Genomic DNA, 23,733 nt, shown 5'->3' on the forward strand with positions numbered 1-23,733 from the left:
ATTAGCCGGGCGTGGTGGTGTGTGTGCCTGTAATCCCAGCTACTTGGGAGGCTGAGGCGGAGAATTGCTTGAACCTGGAAGTCGGAGGTTGCGCCATTGCCCTCCAGCCTGGGTGACAGAGTGAGATTCCTTCTCAAACAAATTCCTTTATTCATCCATCAACAGATAGTTGTTTCCATATCTTGGCCATGGTGAATAATATTGCAGCTACGGGAGTGCAGGCATCCTGTGGAGTTTCATTTCCTCCGGATCTATAGCCAGAAGTGGGATTGGTGTATCCTAACGTAGCTCTAGTTATAATTTTTTGAGGAACCTCTATACCGTTTTCTGTAATGATTGTACCAATTTACATTCTTTTGATAGTGGCCATCCTAATGGGGGTGCGGTGATTTCTTGAGTTTGGGTTTATATTTCCCTTATACCTAGAGATGTTTACCATCTTTTTATATGCTTGTTGCTCGTTGCTCATTTGCATATCTTCATTGGAGAATTGCCTATTCAAGTCGTTTGTCCATTTTAAAATCAGGTTTTGGTTTTGTTGTTGAGTTGTAAAAGTTCCATATAAATCCAGGATATATTTCAAATCAGATATATGCTATGTAAGTATTTTCGTCTATTCTGTAGATTGCCTGTTTCCTTTCATTAGCTAAAGTTTTTAAGTTTGATGTAGTCCCATTTGCCTATTTTTGCTGTTATCTGTGCTTCTGATGACATATTCAAGAAATCATTGCCATCTCCAACATCCTTACGTTTTCCCTTTTACTTTAGTAGTTTATAAAAATTTTTGGTCTCACATTTAGGTTTTTAATCAATTTTGAGTTAATTTTTATGTATGGTATAAGGTCAGGTACAGGTTCATCTTTTGCATGTGGAAATCCAGCTTTGTCAACATCTTTTGCGGGAGATGATCCTTTCCCAATTGTGTAGCAGTTGTGTTCGTGCGGCCCACGCCATCCTGAAATTCACACGGACACAGAGTTGCAAGTTACTGCCCTCCAGGAACCTCCCCTTCTCCTCCGAAGAACCAGGAACCTGGGATCCTACAGCTCACCCGGGCCCTCCGGTAGCGTCTGGGCGCCTAACATTTCAGCGCGACCCCGCCCCAAAAGCGTGGAACTACACTTCCCGGGATGCCAGCGTCCCCCGGTGCACTCCATTTCCCAGAGGCCTTCGCGGCCGCCCTGCTCCTCTAGGTCCCAGGCGCGCCCGGAGCTCTCGCCGCCGGGTGAGCGGCCCGGGGCCTGAGGTCGCCCAGGCGTCGGAGGAGCCGGGTCACGAGGCTGGAGTCCGGCCGGGCGGTTCTGGAGCCTCCCGCCTGCGGAGTGCGGCCGGGGAGGCGCGGCCCGGGCACGCCAGATCCTGGGGAGGTGAGCGGCGTGGCTGGCTGAGGGCCTGCGGCCGCCAGGGCCCCGAGGGCCTTTGTGGGCGCGGGTGGGCACCCCCGCGTCTGTCCCCGGCCCCCGCGCGGGGACCTGGACTGTCGCCCCTGGCGGGCGGCTTTGGCACCGCTGCCGATGCTCCTGTCTCTGGCTCGCCGCCGCCGGCCGTGAACGAGGGGCCGGCGTCTCCTCCCGGGCCCACCCTGCCCCGCCGTGGGGGCCTCGCGGACTCGGGGCTCGGGGCGCCGGGACCCCGAGCGCAGGGCGGAGGCAGCCGGCCCCGGTTTCTGAGTCCGTCCCCAGGACGGCCGCCCTTCCCGCCTCCGGACACGCAGCGCTTTCCTCTTCAAAGCCGCTTTCCGTGCAGTCGGGAGAGGATTCCTTGGCGGGAGAGAGAGGAACCGGCTGGGAAAGGCGTGAGGCGGAGGGAAGTCGTCCCCGGGGCCGTGGCTGTGGGAGTCCCGGCCGGCCTCGCAGGGGCGTGAACGGAGCAGGTGCCCCGGCGCTGCCTCAGTTTCTCGAGCGGTGCGGCGGGTGCTGGTAGTGCCAGCTGGCGCCGAGGGACTCAGCGGCGCGGGGCAGCCCTGGCCCTGGCGGGCTCGGCGGGTCGTGCTGCCGCTGCGGGTCCGGCGTGTCCTCCGTGAGCCCCAAGCCCGTGAGACCTGGGCCTGGACGGCGGCCGGCGCTGCTCCGGTCCGCGGGCTCCCGGCTCCTCCGACTGCCTGTGCGGGCGCCCGGGGTCTTTCTCGGCGGGAGTCGGGGTGTCAGAGCTGCGGGTTCCGGGGCTGGAAAGCATAAGGGGCTTCTTCCCGGCTCCCTTTTCCTTCTCAGATCTGCCTGCTGGAGACTGCACCGTCCTCAGGGGAGAGCCCGGAAGGACATGGCTGCGGGGCGGCGGGAAGCGAGGCCGCAGGTGAGCTCATTGTCCTTCCAGATCCTCGTGGGTGGATTTTCCCCACTGACTGAGGTTCTTCACCGGGACCATCTTCAGCCAGGATGGAGCCCAAGTCCTTTTCCCTTGGAGGCGCTGGTCCGCCCTCATGAGTGGTGGATTCTGTAGGGAGGACCTCCCGCCCTCCCGGTCCATGTCTAGTGGTTCTTTTTAAATTAACACATTTTGTTCACTAAATTTCAATCCATTGCGTGACTAATTTGACAAGTAAGATACCACAAGTCTCTGTATCACTAGGGACAGAACAGACGTGCACACCTGGGAAAAATCCCTGCCTCCTTCACTCAGCCTTGTCTCCTTTTCTAGCCTTTGCAGAAATACTTTTTCTTTTCACCGCTGAGAATCCTCATACCACCACCCTTTCCCCAGGCTTCTCCAGTGCATAGTTTTTAGTTTCTTCTCTCTCAACTTTGTGAATCATATTCTTTGCTTGTATCACTCTCTTGAAAGCTGATGTAGACCGTTTTCATTTTTGTGTAGTGGGAATGAGGAGGCCACCTTTTCTAGGTGAGACAAGAGTGAACAGAGTTGGAGAGGTCACTTGGCTCCCAGGACAGAGAGGAGACCCCTCAGGTAGCCGCAGGAAGGGTTTCATGGGACATCAGTAGTGCAGAGGTCGTGTATGTGGTAGTTAGGAAGTAGGGCTGTCGAGCTGGGTGGCAGCGTTTTAACCCATCTCCTCTGTTGCTGTTTGTGGGCCTTGGGCTTCACCTCTCTGTGCCTCAGTTTTCTCACCTATAAAATGGGAATAACAACCGTGCCCACCTCCCAGCGTAGATGAGGGGATCACATGAGTTGGTGTATGGAAAGTGGATCAGGGCTGGTCTCTGAGTAGTTACTGCTCAGTATGTGGTGGTCGTGGAGGCAGAGTGACATTATCATATTAATATATTCATATTCATGTTAATGTTGATAGAAACTGCTGTAGAATGTGTTTAGGACCCAGAAGATGTTATTCTTTATTTTTGTCTAACAATAATAGTGTCCACTGAGTGTCTAGCACACCAGGGAGTGAGCTGAGGTCTTTACATTTGTTCCTTCACTCTCACAGTAACACGACAATTACAATTCTTGTTTTACATGTGAGGAAACTGAGGCTCAGAAAAGTTAAGTAACCTGAGCACAGTCCAAGTGCATCTGGCTCTGAGATCCCTCGGACCACCCAGTAAATCGTTCCTGTGGTGTGTCTTTCCGAGTATGGGCAGATCCAGCCACGTGATACCAGGGTTCTTCTGCGGCCTGGCCTTCTCTTGTTTTGAGAGGCAGTCTTGCTCTGTTGCCTGGCTGGAGTGGAGTGCAGTGACATGACCTCGGCTCACTCTAACCTCTGCCTTCCAGGTTCAAGCGATTCATCCCCTGCCTCAGCCCCCTGAGTAGCTAGGACTACAGGCACATGCTACCATGCCTGGCTAATTTTTTTTTTGTATTTTAGTAGAGACGGGGTTTCGCCATGTTGACCAGGATGGCCTCAATCTCCTCACCTCGTGATCCACCAGCCTCCGCCTCCCAGAGTGCTGGGATTAAAGGTGTGAGCCACCACGCCTGGCAGCATTATCTTTTAGACTAGCCAGCACAGTGGAGTGTGATCTGAGGGTGTGGCCAGAACCGGCTGTTGTGCATTTGAGATGCTCTTTGTCCTTCAAGGTATTCCTATTATGTTCCCACAGAGGCAAGCTGCTCTCCTGACCAGAACCTTCTCCATCCCTGTGTTTGAGTGAATCTCTGTGGCATCCTTCCTGTCCATTCTTGCTGCCCATGTGTCAGTAATGTGTAGACCTGTGTGTAAAAATCAGCGAAGGGAATTTTAAGACCAGAGAGAGAGTACAGAGTTCACAATTAGAAAACTGGAGTTATGATCTTGCTACTACCTCTAGCAAAGCACATGACCTGGGATCTTGGCTGCCCTGGACCTTGTGTTCTTGTCTCAGGGCCCTATCCAGCTACACAGTTGTTTTTCATTGTTCACATTATTTCATGCATTTTCTAGTCTGCCAGTCAGATCATACATTCTTTGAGAACACAGATCATTTCTTGTACTCTTCCCCAACATGCAAATAATTTGATGCTCTTTCTCACCATAAAAATATTGCAGGGTCGTGGTCTAAACTTTAGAGAGTAATACCTTTATATATATACATTTGTAGATGTGTATATATATTTATGAATACATGTGTATATATATGTGCATACTTATGTGTACATTTATGTAGTCGTGTGTTGGTAATGATGTTTTGGTCAGTGAAAGACCATAAATGTGACAGTAGTCCCCTAAGTTTAAAACATAGCTGAAAGATTCCTGTCTCCTATTGACTTAGTAGCCGTTGTAACATTATAATGCAAGGCTTTGCTTCTGTTTTGTGGTGATGCTGGTGTAAACAGACCTACCGTGCAGCCTGCCAGTCCTATAAAAGTATACAACATATGCAACTGTACAGTTCATAATGCTTGATAATATCTGACTGTTGCTGGTTTATGTATCTATTGTACTATTCTATTCTTGTTATTTTACAGTGTCTTCCTTTTGCTTGTTTTTAAAAAGTTAAGTGTAACAGCCTCAGGCAGGTTCTTCAAGAGGTATCCAGAAGAAAGCTTTGTTCTACTAGGAGATGACAGCTGCATGTGTGTCATTGCCCCTGAAGCCCTTCCAGTGGGACAGGATGTAGAGGTCGAAGACAGTGGTGTTGATGATGCTGATCTCTGTAGACCTAGACTGATGTGCATATTTATGTACTAGTTTTTAACAAAAAATTTTTTAAAGTAAAAATAAAAGCTTTTAAAATAGGAGAAAGCTTGTAGAATAAGGATATAAAGAAAGAAATTATTTTTGTACAGCTAGACAATGTGTTTAAGATAAGTGTTACTACCAAAGAGTCAAAGTTTGAAAAAATTAAAAAGTTGAGAAAGTAAAAGTTACAGTAAGCTAAGGATAATTTGTTTTAAAGAAAACTTTTGAAAAATAAATTTAGTGTAGCCTAAGCATACAGTGTTTAAAATGTCTACAGTAAATGTAGTGTAGCCTAAGCGTACAGTGTTTAAAATGTCTACAGTCTTGCACAGTAGTGTCCTAAGTTGCACATTCACTCCCCGCTCACTCAGCCAGGCAGCTTCCAGTCCTGCACGCTCCATTCATGGCAAGTGCCCTGTACAAGTGTACCATTTCTTCTCTTTATACTATAGTTTACCATGCCTTTTCTATGTTTAAGTATATTTACATACACAGACACTTAGCGTTGGCTTACCGTTCCCTACAATGTTCAGTTTGGGAACCTGCTGCACAGGTTTGCAGCCTAGGAGCAATAGGCTGTACCATATATATAGCCCAGGTGTGTAGGAGGCCGTTCCACCCAGGTTTGTCTCTTATATTCCCACAGTGATGAAGTGGCTTCACAGTGCGTTCTCAGAGTGTACCTCCATCACGAATGCGACACATGACTGTATGCTCTACATATTTCATATATACAGCAGAAAATAAAATCACCCTTAACCCCACCATCTGGAGATAATCACTGTCATTCAGTTTATTGCATGTCTCAATAATTTTCTATGTATATAGAATTTTTTTTTTTTTTTTTTGGAGAGGGAGTCTCACTCTGTCACCCAGGCTGGAGTGCAGTGGCGCAGTCTAGGCTCACTGCAAGTTCTGTCTTCTGGGTTCAAGCAATTCTCCTGCCTCAACCTCCCGAGTAGCTGGGATTACAGGCGCCTGCCACCACACCCGGCTAATTTTTTGTATTTTGGTAGAGACAGGGTTTCACCGTGTTGCCCAGGCTGGTCTCGAACTCCTGAGCTCAGGCAATTCACCCACTTCGGCCTCCCAAAGTGCTAGGATTACAGGCATGAGCCACCACACCCGGCCAGAAACATTTTTTTGAATGAGGACAAACTCGAAACGGTGATACATAACGTACTTTGTACTTAACATTTTCATGGGTGTCTTTTTATGTCAACAAATAGCAATTTATGCCATCAGCTCTAATGATTGCCTACTATTTGTATTAATGTGATAATAGCTAACATTTGAACCTTTAATGTGAGCCCGATATGATTTTAAGTGCATTGTGCAGATTATCTTATTTATTTATTAACTATTTTGAGAGGCAGTTTTAGAGTACTTTTGAATGGAGCCTAAGATATCTGCCTGGATTGGAATCCCAGCTATACCACTGAACAGCTGTGTGACTTTAAACAAATTTTTTTTTTCTTTTTTTAAGATGGAGTCTCTTTCTGTTTCCAGGCTGGAGTGCAGTGGCATGATCTTGGATCACTGCAACCTCTGCCTCCCGGGTTCAAGCGATTCTCCTGCCTCAGCCTCCCGAGTAGCTAGGATTACAGGTGCACACCACCATGCCTGGCTAATGTTTTTATTTTTAGTAGAGATGGGGTTTCACCATGTTGGCCAGGATGGTCTGGATCTCTTGACCTCGTGATCCACCCACCTCTGCCTCCCAAAGTGCTGGGATTACAGGCGTGAGCCACCACACCCAGCCAACTTTAAACAAATTTCTTAGCCTCTCAGTGACTTTGCTTTCTTTGATGTAAAATGGAACAATAACTATCTTTTTCATAAGGTAAGTGTGAAGGTTAGATAAGGTATATGCTAATGATTAATATAAAGCTCTAAATATAGTGTCTAAATATAGTGTCTGGCCCATGTAAAGCATTCACTAAAAGAGAGGTATTCTGATTTTCATCATTATCTTCACGCTTGAATCAGCACATAGGTAGTGCCATAAGTTATTTAACCCAGCCTCTGTCAGTGAGTATTTAGGTTGTTACCAGTTTTTTTTGCTACTAACACCATGATAAGTATCCCTGTGCTGGTATTTTTGTGCACTGTTTCTTAAAGTAATTGGTGAGTTAAAGATTATACATAGTTCTAAGTTTTTATGTATTATCAAATTGCCAACAAAAGATTATTCTAATTTAGTCTCCCACTAATGGCCGTAATCCCTCTACCCATCTCTTACAGTGGCTGCACAAGGCCTGAATCTCGCTGTGTGCCGCTCAGTATATATTTGTTACTGGCAAATTGTTCATTAAAGGAATGATCTGGAACCTTCAGAAGCTTGAATAGTATCAGAAGTGTTATCACGGGTAGCCTGTCTTCCCCACTGCCATCCCGTCCACTCTGTGAGGGGGGTCCTGGGTGAGCTGGAACGACTTGTCCTTACAGGTGTCACTGACGTTCGAGGACGTGGCCGTGCTCTTTACCCGGGATGAGTGGAGAAAGCTGGCTCCTTCTCAGAGAAACTTGTACCGGGATGTGATGCTGGAGAACTACAGGAACCTGGTCTCACTGGGTAAGGAAGTTTCCCCTGTAGAAACAGAATTCAAAAATTGGGATAGCTCAGCACCTCCTTCCCTAAATAAAAGTGGTTGGTCACTGAAAAATTTGAGCTGAGTTTAGGTATTATACAAATCAAATCTCTATAAATAAACATTGAAAACTTTCTTTCTCCTAATAAGTATGGAATTGTTCTGTGTATTGGCAGATGGGTATTGATAATTATCCCCTTCCTGCTACACAATTTCACATTAGAAATTCTCTCATAGTTCAGGCAGCATTTTCCTGCTTTGATTGTTCTGTGGTTTGTTTGCTCATCTCTCAGCAGAGGGCTTACCTCATCCTTCTTCATCCACCTACCGTTGCCTTTCCCACTTCTCTTTTCCAGTCAGATGAATCTTGTAAAATTCATCTTCAGAAGGGAATCATACGATGTTTTCTCATTATAGAAAAAGTTACTTGATACATCATTCTATAGATGCCAGTTTATAAGTTTTAATTACATCTATATATGCAACATTCCTTCTATAGAAAAGCCACGGTACCCTAGTAATCAGGGCATGCTTTGTTGTGTCAAAACCAAGACCAAGACTTTTTTTTTTTGTCTACGTGCAGGGCTCCCATTTACCAAACCAAAAGTGATCTCCCTGTTGCAGCAAGGAGAAGATCCCTGGAAGGTGGAGAAAGACAGTTCTGGCGACTCCTCTCTGGGTAAGTGGGTGGCCCAAGGTGCTCGGGAATGGCCGCAGACAGCGGTCTGGTTAATGAGAGGAGGTAGGAGTGTTGGTCGGGAAACTCCTTTGAGGATTCTTAGACCTCAAGAAGGGGTGGGGAAGGGGAAGCCCACTATGATTACTCCCTTGTAATCACTTCCCTGTGAATCTCTCAGAATCTCTTTTCTTATTCTTTCCTGTTGTTTTAGAGTGGGGCTGTATTTTCATGTATTCAGTCAGCAAACATAGTATGTTTCAGGAATTTCAAATAATCACTCTGGCTGAAGCTCAGTGTGTATTTGGGAAAGGAGGAGGTGAGGAAGGAAATAGAAAGCTGGGGAAGGGCCGCGTGGTAAGAGCTTTGGCACAGTTCTAAGAGGTGGAAACTGTCCCATGGAGCACTGGAAATAATTGAAGGATTTGGGCAGGGAATCGTATGGTCCTTGGTATCTTAGAGAAGTTGGTCTGAATCAGAAACAGTTGAGTCTCCATCAGTGTAAGAACAGCTAAGGGACCTGCGGCGTGTCCTTACTCTGGCGAGCATCACACCCTGAAAACAAGAGTCCAGGGACGTGGACAGAGCTCCCAGCAAGTTACAGAGCATTGTTAGGACACCACCATCTATGTTCAGTGAAAATTATGTGTATGTGTCATGTGCACGTAAGCCCAGAGAGAAAGGTTAGGATGACACAGCTGGTGACATTAGTGACACTTGGAATAGGATTGAGAATGGGTCCATGAAAGGAGATGTTATTTACATGTAATGTTTTAAATTTTCACAAAGAGAACATATTCATGACGTTGCTATGTGATTCGAACTTAATACAGATGGTCACTTTGGGGGAGTATTGTGATTGAAAGTGAGGCAAAACTAGAGGCGGGAAGCCTTGCAGAGTCATTGCAGTCATGGAGGGAGGCAGGAGGTGGGAGGGTCTGGATGACGGCACTTGCCGTGAGTTTGTGAGGGGGGAGGAGGAGGTGCCCACGTGATCAGGGCACAGGAGCAGGTTTGTGTGTGATGGATCTCACGTGAGATGTGAGTGAAGTAGTCGGGTGGAGATCGCTGGTGGGCAGGTGTGTAAGTGACAGGGCCAAGACTCGAGAGGTCAGGGAGCCATCAGCGTAACAGGGGCATTGGAAACCTGGAGCTGGCCGGGTGGAGGCCCGAATTTCAGGAAACAGCATTTGTGAGGTGCTTAAGCAGGAGGAATCTGACAGAGCCCGAGAAGTAATCAGAGGAGAGAAATGGGGAGGGGCCATTGTGGCAGTGGGGGACTGAGCGCGGTTGGGGGACTGAGAGCGGTTGAGCTGGGGGGACTCTGGCTCTGGGGGATCGAGGTTGAACCCTCGCCCACAGCTTTGTTGTTCCTTGTATAGCACTGGGCAGAAAAAGGGATGCAGGTCTTGCGCTTCTGGAGTACACGATCTAGTGGGGGACAAGGTGAACACACTCATTGCACACAAGGCACAGAAGGACACGTTCCAGTGAGGACCACGTGGGAAAGACGCTTGGTGCTTTGAGAGTGCAGAGCAGGCAGTTGGCGCCAGCAAAGGCTTCCCTGAGGAAGGACCTGGGATCAAAGGACTGAAGAATTGCCCCAGGCCTAACGAATGGGGTTCATGGCCGGGCATAGTGGCTCATGCCTGTGATCCCAGCACTTTGGGAGGCTGAGGCGGTTGGATCACAAGGTCAGGAGATCAAGACCATCCTGGCTAACATGGTGAAACCCCGTCTCTACTAAAAATACAAAAAAAATTAGCTGGGCGTGGTGGTGGGTGCCTGTAGTCCCAGCTACTCGGGAGGCTGAGGCAGGAGAATGGCGTGAACCCAGGAGGCGGAGCTTGTAGTGAGCCGAGATCGTGCCACTGCACTCCAGCCTGGGCGACAGAGCGAGATTCCGTCTCAAAAAAAAATAATAATGATAATAATAAAAGATTTTTCCTAGTTGTTACAAATATCAAAATTTCATTCCTTTTTGCTCTTGACTAGAATTCCATTGCACAGATGTACCACAGTTTACGCACTCGTGGAAGGACATTTGTGTTGTGTGACATTTGTTTCCAGTTTGGGGCAACTGTGAAGAAAAACAAGTTTGAGGAGCTGCAGGGCAGCTTTGGTCCCCATGGCCCTGTGCTGGGGAGAGCTTCCTCGTGATGATAGCTTGAACTTTTTTTTTTTAATAGGGGAACCACACTTGTGTTTTTAATCTCCTTTGATAGAAATACACTAATTTTTTATTAAATTAATTTTTATTAAATTAATTTATTATTTAATTTTTTATTAAATTAAAATTTAATGAACTGCCAGAGGCCACCACAAAGTAAGCAGAATGCAAGCAGCAGGGAACCAGGTAAGATTTAAGAGGGGCATCAGTCTGGCCATTATGTGTGGGCTGAATCTGGTGTGGAAGATGAGGAAGAGAAGAAAGAATTGTTCCTTTCTCCCTTAACTGGGGAGCATCTGATGGCTGAGTAAGTCTTTCCTCTAGAGAGAAGTATTAACAGACTGAAAGTATGACTGGAGTCCAGAGCTGTCCAGAGGGATGCCGGGCACCTGGTAGTGTTGTCAGTCAGTCCCTTTTCAGATTCGGGAGGATGGCCCTGCGGGAAAACCGTGAGCAGTTTATTGAGTAAGGAAGGACGTCAGAGCTGTTTTCTGCCCGGTTCCTCTTGTCAGATGGAAGTCAGATGGCATTCCTAGGGTGCTGACATGTGCTTGCATCTCTGCTGCACCCCTGGTGGGGCTCCTGTATGCCTGGACTAAGATTGCCTCAGGACAGCTTCCTTTTCCCATGAGAGCTCACTTCATTGAGAGCGTGGATGAAGGACTGGGATGTTCCTGGAATTATCTCAGATTATTAACTCTAGCTCGAACCAAAAACTCAACCTGTAGGCTGGGTGTGGTGGCTCATGCCTGTAATTCCAGCACTTTGGGAGGCCGAGGTGGGAGGATCACTTGAGCCCAGGAGTTTCGAGACCAACCTCGGTAACATAGACCCTGTCTGTGTTTATGTAACTTTAAAATAGAAAGAAAATATTTTAGACAAAAACCTACCCTTTGAACAGCCAGTGATGGAAAAACTTGTGCTCCCAGTGATCGGATTCTCTGGAACCTCCAGTGGCCTCAAAATGTACTTGTACAAAGTTACTTTCTTTTGAGCTGGACTCTTGCTCTGTGGCCCAGGCTGGAGTGCATTGGCGTCATCTCAGCTCACTGCAGTGCCCTCCTCCCAGGTTCAAGCGATTCTTGTGCTTCAGTCTCTCAAGTAGCTGGGATTACAGGCGCACACCACCATGCCGGGCTAATTTCTGGCTTTTTTTTAGTAGAGACCGGGTTTTGCCATGTTGGTCAGGCTGGTCTCGAACTGACCCAAAGTGATCTGTCCGCCTCAGCCTCCCAAAGGGCTGGGATTACAGGTGTGAGCCACCACACCCGGCCTGCTTTGTTTCCTTACTGCGAGAAGCCATCTTGGGTAGGCTGAATTGTGCGGGGTGGTGAGCGGAGGGGTTGCTCAGCAAGGTTTGCCGGAGCTGCGACTGCACGCAGGGAGGGTTGTCTTTTCCTCATTTGCACAGAATGCTGTGGGGCTTAGCAGCAGCCCTTATGACATGGCCTGGAATGGTTTTAAAAAGTGACTGCTTACAAGATGGAAGTGTGGCCACCATGCTCTGTAGCCCTGTTTCATTTTACTTGTGTTTGTAGAGATGGAGGTCTTGCTATGCTGCCCAGGCTGTTTTTGAACTCTTGGCCTCAAGCAATCCTCCCATGTCAGCCTCCCAAAATGCTGGGATTATAGGTCCCTCAGTGCTCTGAAAATGTGGGCTCCTCTCCCACTTGAGTGCTGGCTGCACATCTCAGCTTGGCACTGCCAGGCTGCCCACCACAGCTCTGAGGTGATCTCGGTTTATGTTCCCTCCCTAGCTTGGAGGCAACAGGGGAAGGGACTTGGTTGACGGTGGTTGTGACAGAGAGCCTTTCACTTGTCTGTGGGCTTCTCTGCCCTAAAGAGATGCAGAACCACTGTCCATCAGTGCAGTTGGCCCAGGGTGGGTGGCTGCCCGGTGCCCAAGATGGGGAGGGAGGCCCTGCCTGGGGAGGAGCAGGAGGAGCTGGTAGGGGAAGGGAGGTCACCAGCGAGACAGACGGACTGCTGCTTATGGCAGCGGCAGCTTCCTGGAGGCACAGCTGAAGTACTCAAGGTTTCTGTTCCTTCCCCAGTCCAAGGGTAGCAAGGGCAATAGCACTGCAGTGGCAGCGACAGAGGGACTTCCGATCGCCTCTGTCAGTTCCACCTCAGACACATGGAGCCACTGCTACTGGGAATCTTCAGCCGCGGGGTGAGCTGGCTGCACTGCCGGCCTGAGGTGGGGGATCTGCCTGGTGAAGAGTCAGGGATTAGTGCTCACAGGGAGAGGAGACTGAGCTCCTGTCCGTATGGTGACTGTGGCATGCTGGAAGCGCAAGTGAAGGCTTCACTCTTTCTTCCCCAGACCGAGGGCAGCAGGTGCAGGACTGCCGCTGTGGCAGTGGCATAGGGGCTATCAGTTGCCTCTGGGAGCCCTTCCTCAGGGAAGCACAGAGCCGCTACCAGTGGGAGTACTCAGCCAGGGGAGGGACGGCTGTTCTGCTGTCCAAAGCCAGGGTCCCTGCCTGGTGAGGAGTTGGGTATGGAAGCTCACAAGGTAGAGAGACTGGGCTCGTCTCCATGTGGTGGCTGTGGTGTACCAGAGGTACCAGCGTAGCGACCGGGCCCTGGGTTCCTTCCCCAAGCCAAGGGTGGATAGTGGTACCATTTCAGCTACAGTGGTGGAGGGGCTGTGGGTTCTCACATTTCCTCCTCAGAGAAAGGCAGAGCCACCTCCAACTGAAGCATTCAGGTAGGCTTGATGGTTGTGCTGGAGTCCCAGGTCAGGGGGGCCCTGTCCAGTGAGGAGAAGTGGAAATGGAGACCCGTGTGGGAAGCAGTCTGGCCACTTTTTGTGGGGAGGCTGTGTTCTTCTTGGAGTTCTGTTCCAGTCCCTAATCACTGTGCACCCTCCAGAGCCTGAGGGCAACAGCAGTGCGGGCTGTGGCACAGCAGAAGTAGCAGCCGGCCTCTCCCTTTGGGAGCTCTGACCTGGGGAAGTACAGAGTGCTACTGGCCCGGAGCCTAGGCAGGGCTGCTGTGGTCATGCTAGGGTCCCAGGACGATGCATATTTCGGCCTGCTTGATGGCATCCTACATGGCCCTTAAGTTCTGTCAACTTTTCAAATATTTTCTTCTTTTTCTTCCTTAGACTCAAGTAATTTTAATTGTCCTATCTTAAAGTTTGTTGATTTTCCCTATGGCCTGCTTAAACCTTTTGAATTTCCCTAGTGAAATTTTCATTTCGGTTGTTATACTTTGAAATCCTAGAATTTCCTCTTGGTTTCTTGTTGTTTTCTTTGTATTGATAGTTGGATTTGTTCATCATGTCCGTGAGTCATTCATGTTTCCCTCTAGCTCTGAGCATCTTCATGAGAGTTGTCTTTGTGTCGCATGCCACCATCTGGTCTTCTCCACAGGTGTTTTCTGTTTATTTTTTCTGTTGACTGAACCATACTTTCCTATTTTTTTATGCCTTTTTTTTTTTTTTTTTTGTCTTACAATGTTGTAACTCAGGATCAGATCTTCCCACTTCCGTAAGATTTGCTGGGTTTGGTTTGGTTTGGTTTTTGTTTTCTTGTTGCTATAGGGTGGCACTAGTCCAGGAATTAGCCTGAAGTATCAACTGTAGGTCTTCTCGCATTTTTTTCTGAGCCCACGTCTTCCCTGGCCTTGTGCAGTGACTTTCTACATTCCCCATGTGTGCAGTTGCTTTTTTTTTGTTTTGTTTTGTTTTTGAGATGGAGTCTTGCTCTGTTGCCCAGGCTGGAGTGCAGGGGCGCGATCTCAGCTCACTGCAGCCTCCACCTTTGGGGTTTAAGTGATTCTTCTGCCTCAGCCTCCTGAGTAGCTGGGATTACAGGGACCTGCCACCACACCTGGCTAATTTTTATGTTTTTAGTAGAGACGAGATTTCTGCATGTTGGCCAGGCTGGTCTCGAACTCCTGACCTCAAGTGATCCGCGCACCTCGGCCTTCCAAAGTGCTGGGGTTACAGGTGTGAACCACCATGCCAAATGTCCTTATCCTTAAATGTCTGATTCCCCAAAGCAGAAAAAGGGGAACAGAAGAGGAAAAAAGTAGGTACTGTTCCTTAAATCCTCTGGAAGCCACATCAGGTCAGTGGGGTTTGCAAAAATGGCAGCCTGGATTTGTGTCTGCACCTCCGTGACTTAAAGCAGTAATTTGCAGTCAGAACCCAGATCCCCGTTATTGGAGAACAAGGATTTTATTGCCACTTTGGCCACCAAAGGCCAATCTAGGGATGCTAGTACGGCTTGAAGCCAGGAGATTTAGAGATTGGAGATGGGTAGCTGCTGCCAACTGAAATTAATTTCACTCAACTGGCCAGGCCTTCCCCTAGAAGCTTACAAGCCTTCAAATAGTTTCCAGAGTTTCAAAATAGTTGTGTCAGACAGATTCTGACAGCTCAGTTGTCCAGGTGGATAGATAGAACCTTGGTGCTTCCTACTCTACCATCTTCCCTGACATCCACTTTTTCTTTTACCTTACATTTATTTTGCCCGTTTGGCATTTTCTGTCTTCAAGTATGTATGTTGTGTGCCACCATCTGGAGTTTTGATGGGGGTGCTACTGGTGTCTACTGGGTAGCATGCTGAGGATGAGGTCTTGCGTGAAAGTCACGGTTGTGAAGTTAATTCTTATCATTTGGGGAAGAGATTTGGATAGGTTGCTTGTCACACATCCTTCTTTATCTTCAGATACCCAGAAGGCTTTGATATTGACTCTTTAAATGTACATTTTATGGCACTTAACCTCAGTGCCCATTTAGGTCTCTTCCAAGCATACTTGCCTTTCTTTTCTGTTCTAAAGCCTTTTAAAATAAACTTCCACTCCTGCTCTGGAAAGAAAGAAAGAAAGAAACATACATTTTGTCATTTGATAAATATTTAAATTTTCCACTTGGAAGTTTTTTTTTGTTGTTTGTTTGTTTGTTTTTGAGATGGAGTTTTGCTCCTGTTACGCAGGCGGGAGGCACAATCTTGGCTCACTGCAACCTCTGCTTCTTGGGTTCAAGTGATTCTCCTGCCTTAGCCTCCCAAGTAGCTGGGATTACAGGCATGCACTACCACACCTGGCTAATTTTGTATTTTTAGTAGAGATGGGGTTTCACCATATTGGTCAGGCTGGTCTCGAACTCCTGACTTCAAATGATGCACTTGCCTTGGCTTCCCAAAGTGCTGAGATTATGGGTGTGAGCCACTACACCCAGCTGAAAGTATGTTTTTAAAGTATGTATATTTTAGGACCTTGTCTGTGTGTGCTGCTTTTTTTTTTTTTGAGCTGGAGTCTCGCTCTGTTGCCCAGGCTGGAGTGCAGTGGTGCCATCTCGGCTCATTTCAGCCTCTGCTTCCCAGGTTCAAGTGATTCTTCCTCTCAGCCTCCCGAGTAGCTGGGATTACAGGCGTGTGCCACCACACACAACTAATTTTTGTGTTTAGTAGAGATGGGGTTTCACCATGTTGGCTAGGCTGGTCTCAAACTTCTGACCTTAAGAGATCTGCCTGCCTTGGCCTCCCAAAGTGCTAGGATTACAGATGGGAGCCGCTGTGCCCAGCCTGTGTGCTGATTTCTTTGCAGAAACAAGAGGTTTTGTTGTTGTTGTTGTTGTTGTTGTTTTTGTATTTTTTTTGAGACAGAATCTTGCCCAGCTGCCCAGGCTGGAGTGCGGTGGCCCAATCTTGGCTCACTGCAATCACCATTTCCCAGGTTCAAGCCATTCTCCTGTCTCAGCCTCCCAAGTAGCTGGGATTACAGGCATCCGCCATCATGCCCGGCTAATTTTTGTGTTTTAGAAGAGACAGGGTTTCAACATGTTGATCCGGATGGCCTTGAACTCCTGACCTCCCATGATCCGTCCGCATCGGCCTCCCAAAGTGCTAGGATTACAGGCATGAGCTGCCATGCCCGGCCCAGAAACCAGAGTTTTAAAATTATATCTTTCTTAGTAGGTATGGGCTATAAAAGGAAAAAGATTAACCCACTCACTCCTGTTACAAGGAAGGACAGAAAGTGGAAGAAAACTTCATTTTTAGTTTTGTTGTAGAAAAGTTCGAGCATATATGAAAGTAGAATAGGCTGGGCGTGGTGGCTCACGCCTGTAATCCCAGCACTTCGGGAGGCCAAGGCGGGTGGATCACGAGGTCAGGAGATTGAGACCATCCTGGCTAACACGGTGAAACCCCATCTCTACTAAAAATACAGAAACAAAATTAGCCAGGCATAGTGGTGGGTGCTTGTAGTCCCAGCTACTAGAGAGGCTGAGGTGAGAGGATGGCGTGAACCTGGGAGGTGGAGGTTGCAGTGAGGTGAGATCACACCACTGTACTCCAGCCTGGGCGACAAAGCGAGACTCCGTCATAAAGTAGAATAATATAATATGACTTCCCATGTATTCATCATCCAATTTCTTTCTTTTCTTTTTTTTCTTTTCTTTTCTTTTCTTTTTTTTTTTTTAAGAGTCTCACTCTCTTGCCAGGCTTGAGTGCAGTGGAGCAATCTTGGCTCACTGCAACCTCTGCCTCTTGGGTTCAAGCGATTCTCCTGCCTCAGCCTCTTGAATAGCTGGGACTACAGGGGCATGCCACCACACCCAGCTAATTTTTGTATTTTCAGTAGAGACGGGGTTTCACTATGTTGGTCAGGATGGCCTCGATCTCTTGACCTCATGATCTGCCTGCCTCAGCCTCCCAAAGTTTTGGGATTACAGGTGTGAGCCACCGCACCCGGCCTCTTTTTCTTTTTCTTTTCTCTTTTTTTTTTTTTTTTTTTAAAGATAGGGTCTCTGACTTTGTCACCCAGGCTGGATGGAATTACATAATCATGGCTTATTGTAGCCTCCTGGGCTCAAGTGATCCTCCTGTGTCAGCCTTTTGTGTAGCTAGGACTGCAGACGAGTGCCACTATGCCCAGCTAATTTATTTTGCTTGTTTGTTTGTTTTAGAGATGGGATGTTACTGTATTGCGCAGGCTGATCTCGAACTCGTGGGCTCTCCTTGGCCTCCCAAATTGCTGGGATTACAGGGAGAAGCCACTGTACCTAGCCCATCACCCAATTTCAGCAGTTGTCAACTCATGGTCAATTTTTTTTTTTTTTTGAGATGCAGTTTTGCTCTTGTTACCCAGGCTGGAGTGCAATGGCATGATCTTGGCTCACTGCAACCTCTGCCCACTAGGTTCAAGTGATTTTCCTGCCTCAGCCTCCTGAGTTGTTAGCATTACAGGCGCCCGCCACCACGCCCAGCTAATTTTTGTTATTTTTAGTATAGATGGGGTTTCGCCATGTTTTCCAGGCAGGTCTCAAACTCCTGACCTCAGGTAATCCACCTGCCTCAGCCTCCCAAAGTGCTGGGATTACAGGTGTGAGCCACCACACCTGGCCAATTCATGATCATTTCTGTTTCATCTGTTCCAGTGATTATCTACCAGGTGCCAGTTCATGATCATTTCTGTTTCATCTGTTCCAATGATTATCTACCAGGACTGATTTTGTCATTTGTCAATGTCTTGAAAGATTTTTGCTTGTCGCAGTCCTGGAGGGAGGAATTGTGAGGGGCAGGTGCTACTGATTTCTGTTGGGTGGAGATCAAGTATGTTGCTAAACATTCCACAATGCTCAGGGCAGCCCACACTATCCACACAGCTAAAAAATTAGCCCAAAATGTCATCTGAGGTTGAGAAATCCTTATCTATATCTTGTCTTAATGCAGTGACATTTTTATAATGTTATTACATCCAAGAATAGGAGAGGTGATTATTTGTTCAGATGTACTTTAATGTCATTCATCAGATATGTCATTCAAGACTGGTATAAAATTTCCCTTGTATAGGTTTTTCGTATTACTTATAAATTTACTACTCTGATTCTTAGTATAAGTTAAGGCTATTGATTTTAATGTGTCAATTTTATATCCAGCTACTTCACTGAGCGAGTTTTATCATTCATTCGCTGGACTGTTTTTTTGAGATGGAGTCTCGCTCTGTCACCCAGGCACGATCTCGGCTCACTGCAGCCTCCACCTCCCAGGTTCAAACAATTCTCCTGCCTCTGCCTCCCGAGTAGCTAGGATTACAGGTGTGTGCCACAATGCCCAGATAATTTTTGTATTTTTAGTAGAGATGGGGTTTCATTATGTTGGCCAGGATGGTCTTGATCCATTCTCTGGACTTTTTAGTATTATATTATCTGCAAGTAAAGGTAGTTTTACTTTCTCTTTACTCATATATAATTGATTTATATTGCCTGATTGCATTGGTTAATATGTCTAGTACAGTGTTAAATTGTAGGGAAAATAATGGGTGTCTTTGCCTTGTTCTTGAGCATTGCAGAAATACCTCTAGTGTATTTAGTAGGTACTAGCTTTAGGACAAAGGTCTATGTATTTTATCATATTGAGGAAGTATCCCTCAGTTCATTTTTGCTTGAGTGTTTTTATTGTCTGTGGTGCTGAATTTTGTTGAACATTTTCTCAGCATCTCTAGATGTATATTATTCCTTACTTATATGCATTTAATGTACTATAGTAAGTGCTATAATAAGGGGAGTGAGTTGTTGGAACTCAAAGTTAGGAAAAGGTACACAGAGGAGTTAACATTTGAACTGAATCTGAGGGATACAAAGGAGTTTGGAATGTAGGAAAAGGAGGGAAGACATTCAGGAGTATAAATAATTACCGGAATGGGGTAATTTATGAGACCATCATAGGTTTTGGGTACCAGATTATATTTCCTAAATTCATATGCCTCCTCCTTCTCTAATCCCTCTGCTCCATTCTCTTGGTCACTCTTACACATTCACCTGTCTTAAATGAGTTTGCCTTATTCATTTGTTCACTTAGCAGTTCAGCTGTCATCCATTATTTTATATAGTGTTTTTAAAAATTTTGTCCTCTTTTAGTCATATAGCAAACCCTTACTGAGATATCATTAATCCCTTCTACACATTTAGTCTCAGTCTATCACATGAATCATGGGCTGTTGCTTTCTTTTTTTCTTTTTTCAGGATGTAAGAGCACACCTAAAATGACAAAGTCAACTCAAACTCAGGATTCATTTCAGGAGCAGATGAGGAAAAGACTGAAAAGGGTTGAACCCTGGAACTTCATACCAGAAAGACCTTGCATATATGAAGAGAAATTAAAGAAACAGCAGGACAAAAATGAAAATTTACAAATATTTTCAGTTGCCCATACAAAAATCCTTACTGTAGATAGAAGCCATAAAAATGTTGAATTTGGCCAAAACTTCTACCTGAAATCAGTCTTCATTAAGCAACAGAGATTTGCTAGAGAAAAAACTCCATCAAAATGTGAAATACAAAGAAATAGTTTCAAGCAGAATTCAAATTTACTTAACCAATCAAAAATCAAAACAGCAGAGAAACGCTATAAATGCAGTACATGTGAAAAATCCTTCATTCACAATTCATCCCTTCGTAAACATCAGAAAAACCACACTGGAGAAAAATTATTTAAATGTAAAGAATGTTTAAAAGCTTTCAGCCAAAGTTCCGCTCTGATTCAGCATCAAAGAACTCACACAGGAGAGAAACCCTATATATGTAAAGAATGTGGGAAAGCCTTCAGCCATAGTGCATCCCTTTGTAAGCATCTAAGAACCCATACTGTGGAGAAATGCTATAGATGTAAAGAATGTGGTAAATCCTTCAGCCGAAGGTCTGGCCTTTTTATACATCAAAAAATCCATGCTCAAGGAAATCCTAATAAATATAATCCAGGTAGGAAGGCATCTAGTTGCAGCACATCCCTTTCTGGAAGTCAGAAAATTCATCTCAGAAAGAAGTCCTACTTATGTAATGAATGTGGCAACACCTTTAAGTCTGGCTCATCCCTTCGTTATCATCAGAGAATTCACACTGGAGAGAAACCTTTCAAATGTAGTGAATGTGGGAGAGCCTTCAGCCAGAGTGCATCTCTTATTCAACATGAAAGAATTCACACTGGAGAAAAGCCCTATCGATGCAATGAATGTGGGAAAGGCTTTACTTCTATTTCACGACTTAATAGACACCGAATAATTCATACTGGAGAGAAATTGTATACTTGTAATGAATGTGGTAAAGCCTTAAGTTCCCACTCAACACTTATTATTCATGAGCGAATTCATACCGGAGAGAAACCCTGTAAATGTAAAGTATGTGGAAAAGCCTTCAGACAGAGTTCAGCTCTCATTCAACATCAGAGAATGCATACTGGAGAAAGACCTTATAAATGTAATGAGTGTGGGAAAACTTTCAGGTGTAACTCATCGCTTAGTAATCACCAGAGAATTCATACTGGAGAGAAACCATATCGATGTGTAGAATGTGGGATGTCTTTTGGCCAAAGTGCAGCTCTGATTCAACATCAGAGGATTCATACAGGAGAAAAACCCTTTAAGTGTAATACATGTGGAAAAACTTTTAGACAAAGCTCATCACTTATTGCACATCAAAGAATTCATACTGGAGAGAAACCCTATGAATGTAATGCATGTGGGAAACTCTTTAGCCAGAGGTCATCCCTCACGAATCATCATAAAATTCATACTGAAGAGGACTCCTTAAAAGCCGATACGCATGTGTGAAAACCTTAAACCAAAGCTCATCAGAGAATACATGCTTGAGAGTGATTTATTAAATATAATGACTATGAGAAAACGTGTACTTCTCACCAGATACTAAGTTTTAAGAATAAACTTTAGCTATATAATAACTATCAGGAAAGCTTTTATGCTTGTCAGTTTTTAAAATATCCCAAGACAGTTCACTGTTGCAGACATTGAAATTGGCCATTTGTAAGATAAAAGGTATGTTTATAAAATCTCTCTTTATATAATATATGCTATCTATGACATGCAAAAATGAGAACAGTCTGGGTGTGGAGGTGCTGAATTTTTCATTAGAAAAACAATTGTGTAAGCTACTATTATATAAATATAAGTATATTTATTACAGCAGACATTTTCATAGCAAACAAAACAATTGGTCTTAAAAATATATGCAATATATACTTACCTGGCAGGGGAGACACCATGATCACAAAGGTGGTTTTCCCAGAGCGAGGCTTATCCATTGCCCTCTGGATGTGCCGACCCCCTCAGTTTCCCAAAATGTGGAAAACTCGACTGCATAATTTATGGTAGTAGGGGACTACATTCGCGCTTTCTCCTAATATATATATATATACACACACACACACACACACACACACACACGCAGTATTAGAGCAAAGGACCAAATAAGAGATGAAAACTAACTGAACTACCTCTTAGTGTCTGGAATTTACCTTTTCCTGACCTATTGTCAAACTTCATGCATGACTTTTATTAAAAAAAAAAAAAATCTGTTACCTTCTTCGTTCTAGTCATTTCCAAACAACATCTAATAGCCTCCCATATTTGCTACACATTTCCTAGTTTTGTTTTCAGAAGTTTTTCTTTATTGTCTTGAAGTCATATTTATTATGAAACCATACTTGCTATGCTCTGAACAGTAATGTTAGATAGTTTAGGTTGAAGCATTTTGTTTGTTGAGGCAATCACTTCAAGGTTAAAGCTATTAATATTTTTTTAGTTGGCTGCAGATGAAATCCTAATTGTTTAAAGAGCCTATCACTTGTGACAATTTTCAAAAGGAATCAGTTTATGAAAGAAAAGTTTGTTTTCCTCATAGGGTTTTTAAGGTTTCAGACTGCAAAGGAAATTCTTTAGAAATAATTATAAATTTCAAAACTGATTTACTTAGTAATGTTTGTTTATGCCCGAGTTTGGGCCAGATATTATCCTGAGCTCTAGAAATTTAATGAAGAAAGAAACAGACCTTAAAGAAGTCACGAATTGAGTGGATGGAGACGAGAAGGTTAAAGGGAGTAAGCAAATTATTATGTGTTAAAGGGGTTTTCACAGGTAAATAGTTAAGCTGTGATACTGTGTTGCAGAATACAAATGGAGAGATTTGCATGGGATGCAGAAATATGGAAGACTAACCAAGCAAACCAGGAGAGACCAGCAATAGTGTCCCAGAGACCATGATGTCTGAGCCCAGTTTTGGAAGAATAGTAGGTATTCTTCATAAAGTGAGATTCTAAATAGAGAGAACCGCATATGCAAAGGTATAGGGTGGGTGGGTAACAGCATACTACATTTGTAGAGAATATAGGAAGTAATGAAAAAAGATACTGAAGCTTGAGAAGGAGGCAGTGGCTAGGTAACAAAAGGTCTTACTTGCCAAACTAAGGAATTTGAATTTTATATGGAAATTTAGGGTACCAAGTATCGATTTTAAGTAATGGAACCTGTATTGCACGAATGTGTAGAAGATGAATTTAGGAGATTGAAGATTGCTGAACAGACTGAAGCCTAGAATTCAGCCTCCAGTGATGAGTGAAGGAGGCTCTAAGCTTAAGCAAGGATAGTCAGTGAAGAATATGTTGCACATGCTAATGTAGTAAGAATAGATAGGGCATAGTTTTTGAAATCAAATAATTGGGGAAGGTGATTGACACACAGGGTAGATTAACTGCTAGGTTTGCGCCTTAGTTACCTGGATAGACGGTGGTGTGATATGCCTTGTAGGCAATATAGGGGTAAACAGTTTGATTTTATACATGTTAAATTAGTCATCCAAACCCAAAAGGTCAATTTGAGCTGGATGGCTTGAGTTAGGAGTACTTAAGATATAGTTAGTAGTGAAAAGCTTGGCACATGTAAATTGACCATGAGAATGTATAGATTGGAATGAGAAAGGGATCATGGGTACAACCCAGGAAAACATCAATATACAAGAAGTAGATGAAGGAATTGTGCAAAGATGAAAAGGAATGGCCCTTTAGGTAGGAGAAAAGGCAAAAGAGTGATGTCACTGAGCCCAAGGGATAAATGAATCTCAGATGGGCAGTTGTGTCAGGTGCTATAAATGAAGTAATAAGGAGAGTAAATTGGTAAATAAGGAGATAATTGTAGACTTTGGCAAGAGAAATTTCATTGAAGGAGGGTGAACAAGTAGACTGTTGAAGACTGTATTTCAAATATAATTGAAGGGAAGAATGACTTAGGGAGCATTTCTATTTTAACGATTTAATGTATACACTTGTTGAGGGTGGATTAAAGAAGACATCGCTGGGAGGAACAACTTTTCTGAAATAAATTCGAGTCATAGCATAGGTGGAGGAATTAACCTTAACTTCAGGGAGGGAAAAGCCCACATAAAGATGGGAATACAGGTAAGTGATTTGGAGGTGAAGGAATTTTCTGCCTGCTG

The 23,733-nt window shown here is 45.1% G+C and overlaps 1 protein-coding gene and 1 non-coding gene across 4 annotated transcripts; both read left to right on the forward strand.

The window, feature by feature from the left end:
- Window positions 1-1,177: 1,177 nt before the first annotated feature.
- Window positions 1,178-21,201, forward strand: ZNF354B (zinc finger protein 354B). 3 transcript variants are annotated; one of them, XM_021940050.2, is made up of 5 exons: window positions 1,178-1,367; window positions 2,211-2,292; window positions 7,505-7,631; window positions 8,231-8,326; window positions 18,391-18,517. In XM_021940050.2, exons 2-5 carry the CDS (start codon window positions 2,260-2,262, stop codon window positions 18,438-18,440), a joined length of 306 nt encoding a protein of 101 aa, XP_021795742.1. In that variant the 5' UTR covers window positions 1,178-1,367; window positions 2,211-2,259; the 3' UTR covers window positions 18,441-18,517. The 3 variants fall into 3 exon arrangements, with proteins under 3 accessions (XP_021795742.1, XP_009207952.1, XP_031522535.1); XM_009209688.2 differs by lacking the exon at window positions 18,391-18,517 and adding an exon at window positions 19,477-21,201 and having other exon boundaries at window positions 1,218-1,367; XM_031666675.1 differs by lacking the exons at window positions 1,178-1,367; window positions 18,391-18,517 and adding an exon at window positions 19,477-21,201 and having other exon boundaries at window positions 1,608-2,292.
- A 280-nt stretch (window positions 21,202-21,481) lies between these two features.
- LOC116275182 lies at window positions 21,482-21,645 on the forward strand. Its single transcript, XR_004184134.1, has one exon. It is a non-coding gene; the product is annotated as a U1 spliceosomal RNA (small nuclear RNA).
- The last annotated feature ends 2,088 nt before the right edge of the window (window positions 21,646-23,733 follow it).

This window comes from Papio anubis, chromosome 5 (genome assembly GCF_008728515.1).
Source record: "Papio anubis isolate 15944 chromosome 5, Panubis1.0, whole genome shotgun sequence".
In the NCBI taxonomy this organism is placed as follows: Eukaryota; Metazoa; Chordata; class Mammalia; order Primates; family Cercopithecidae; genus Papio; species Papio anubis.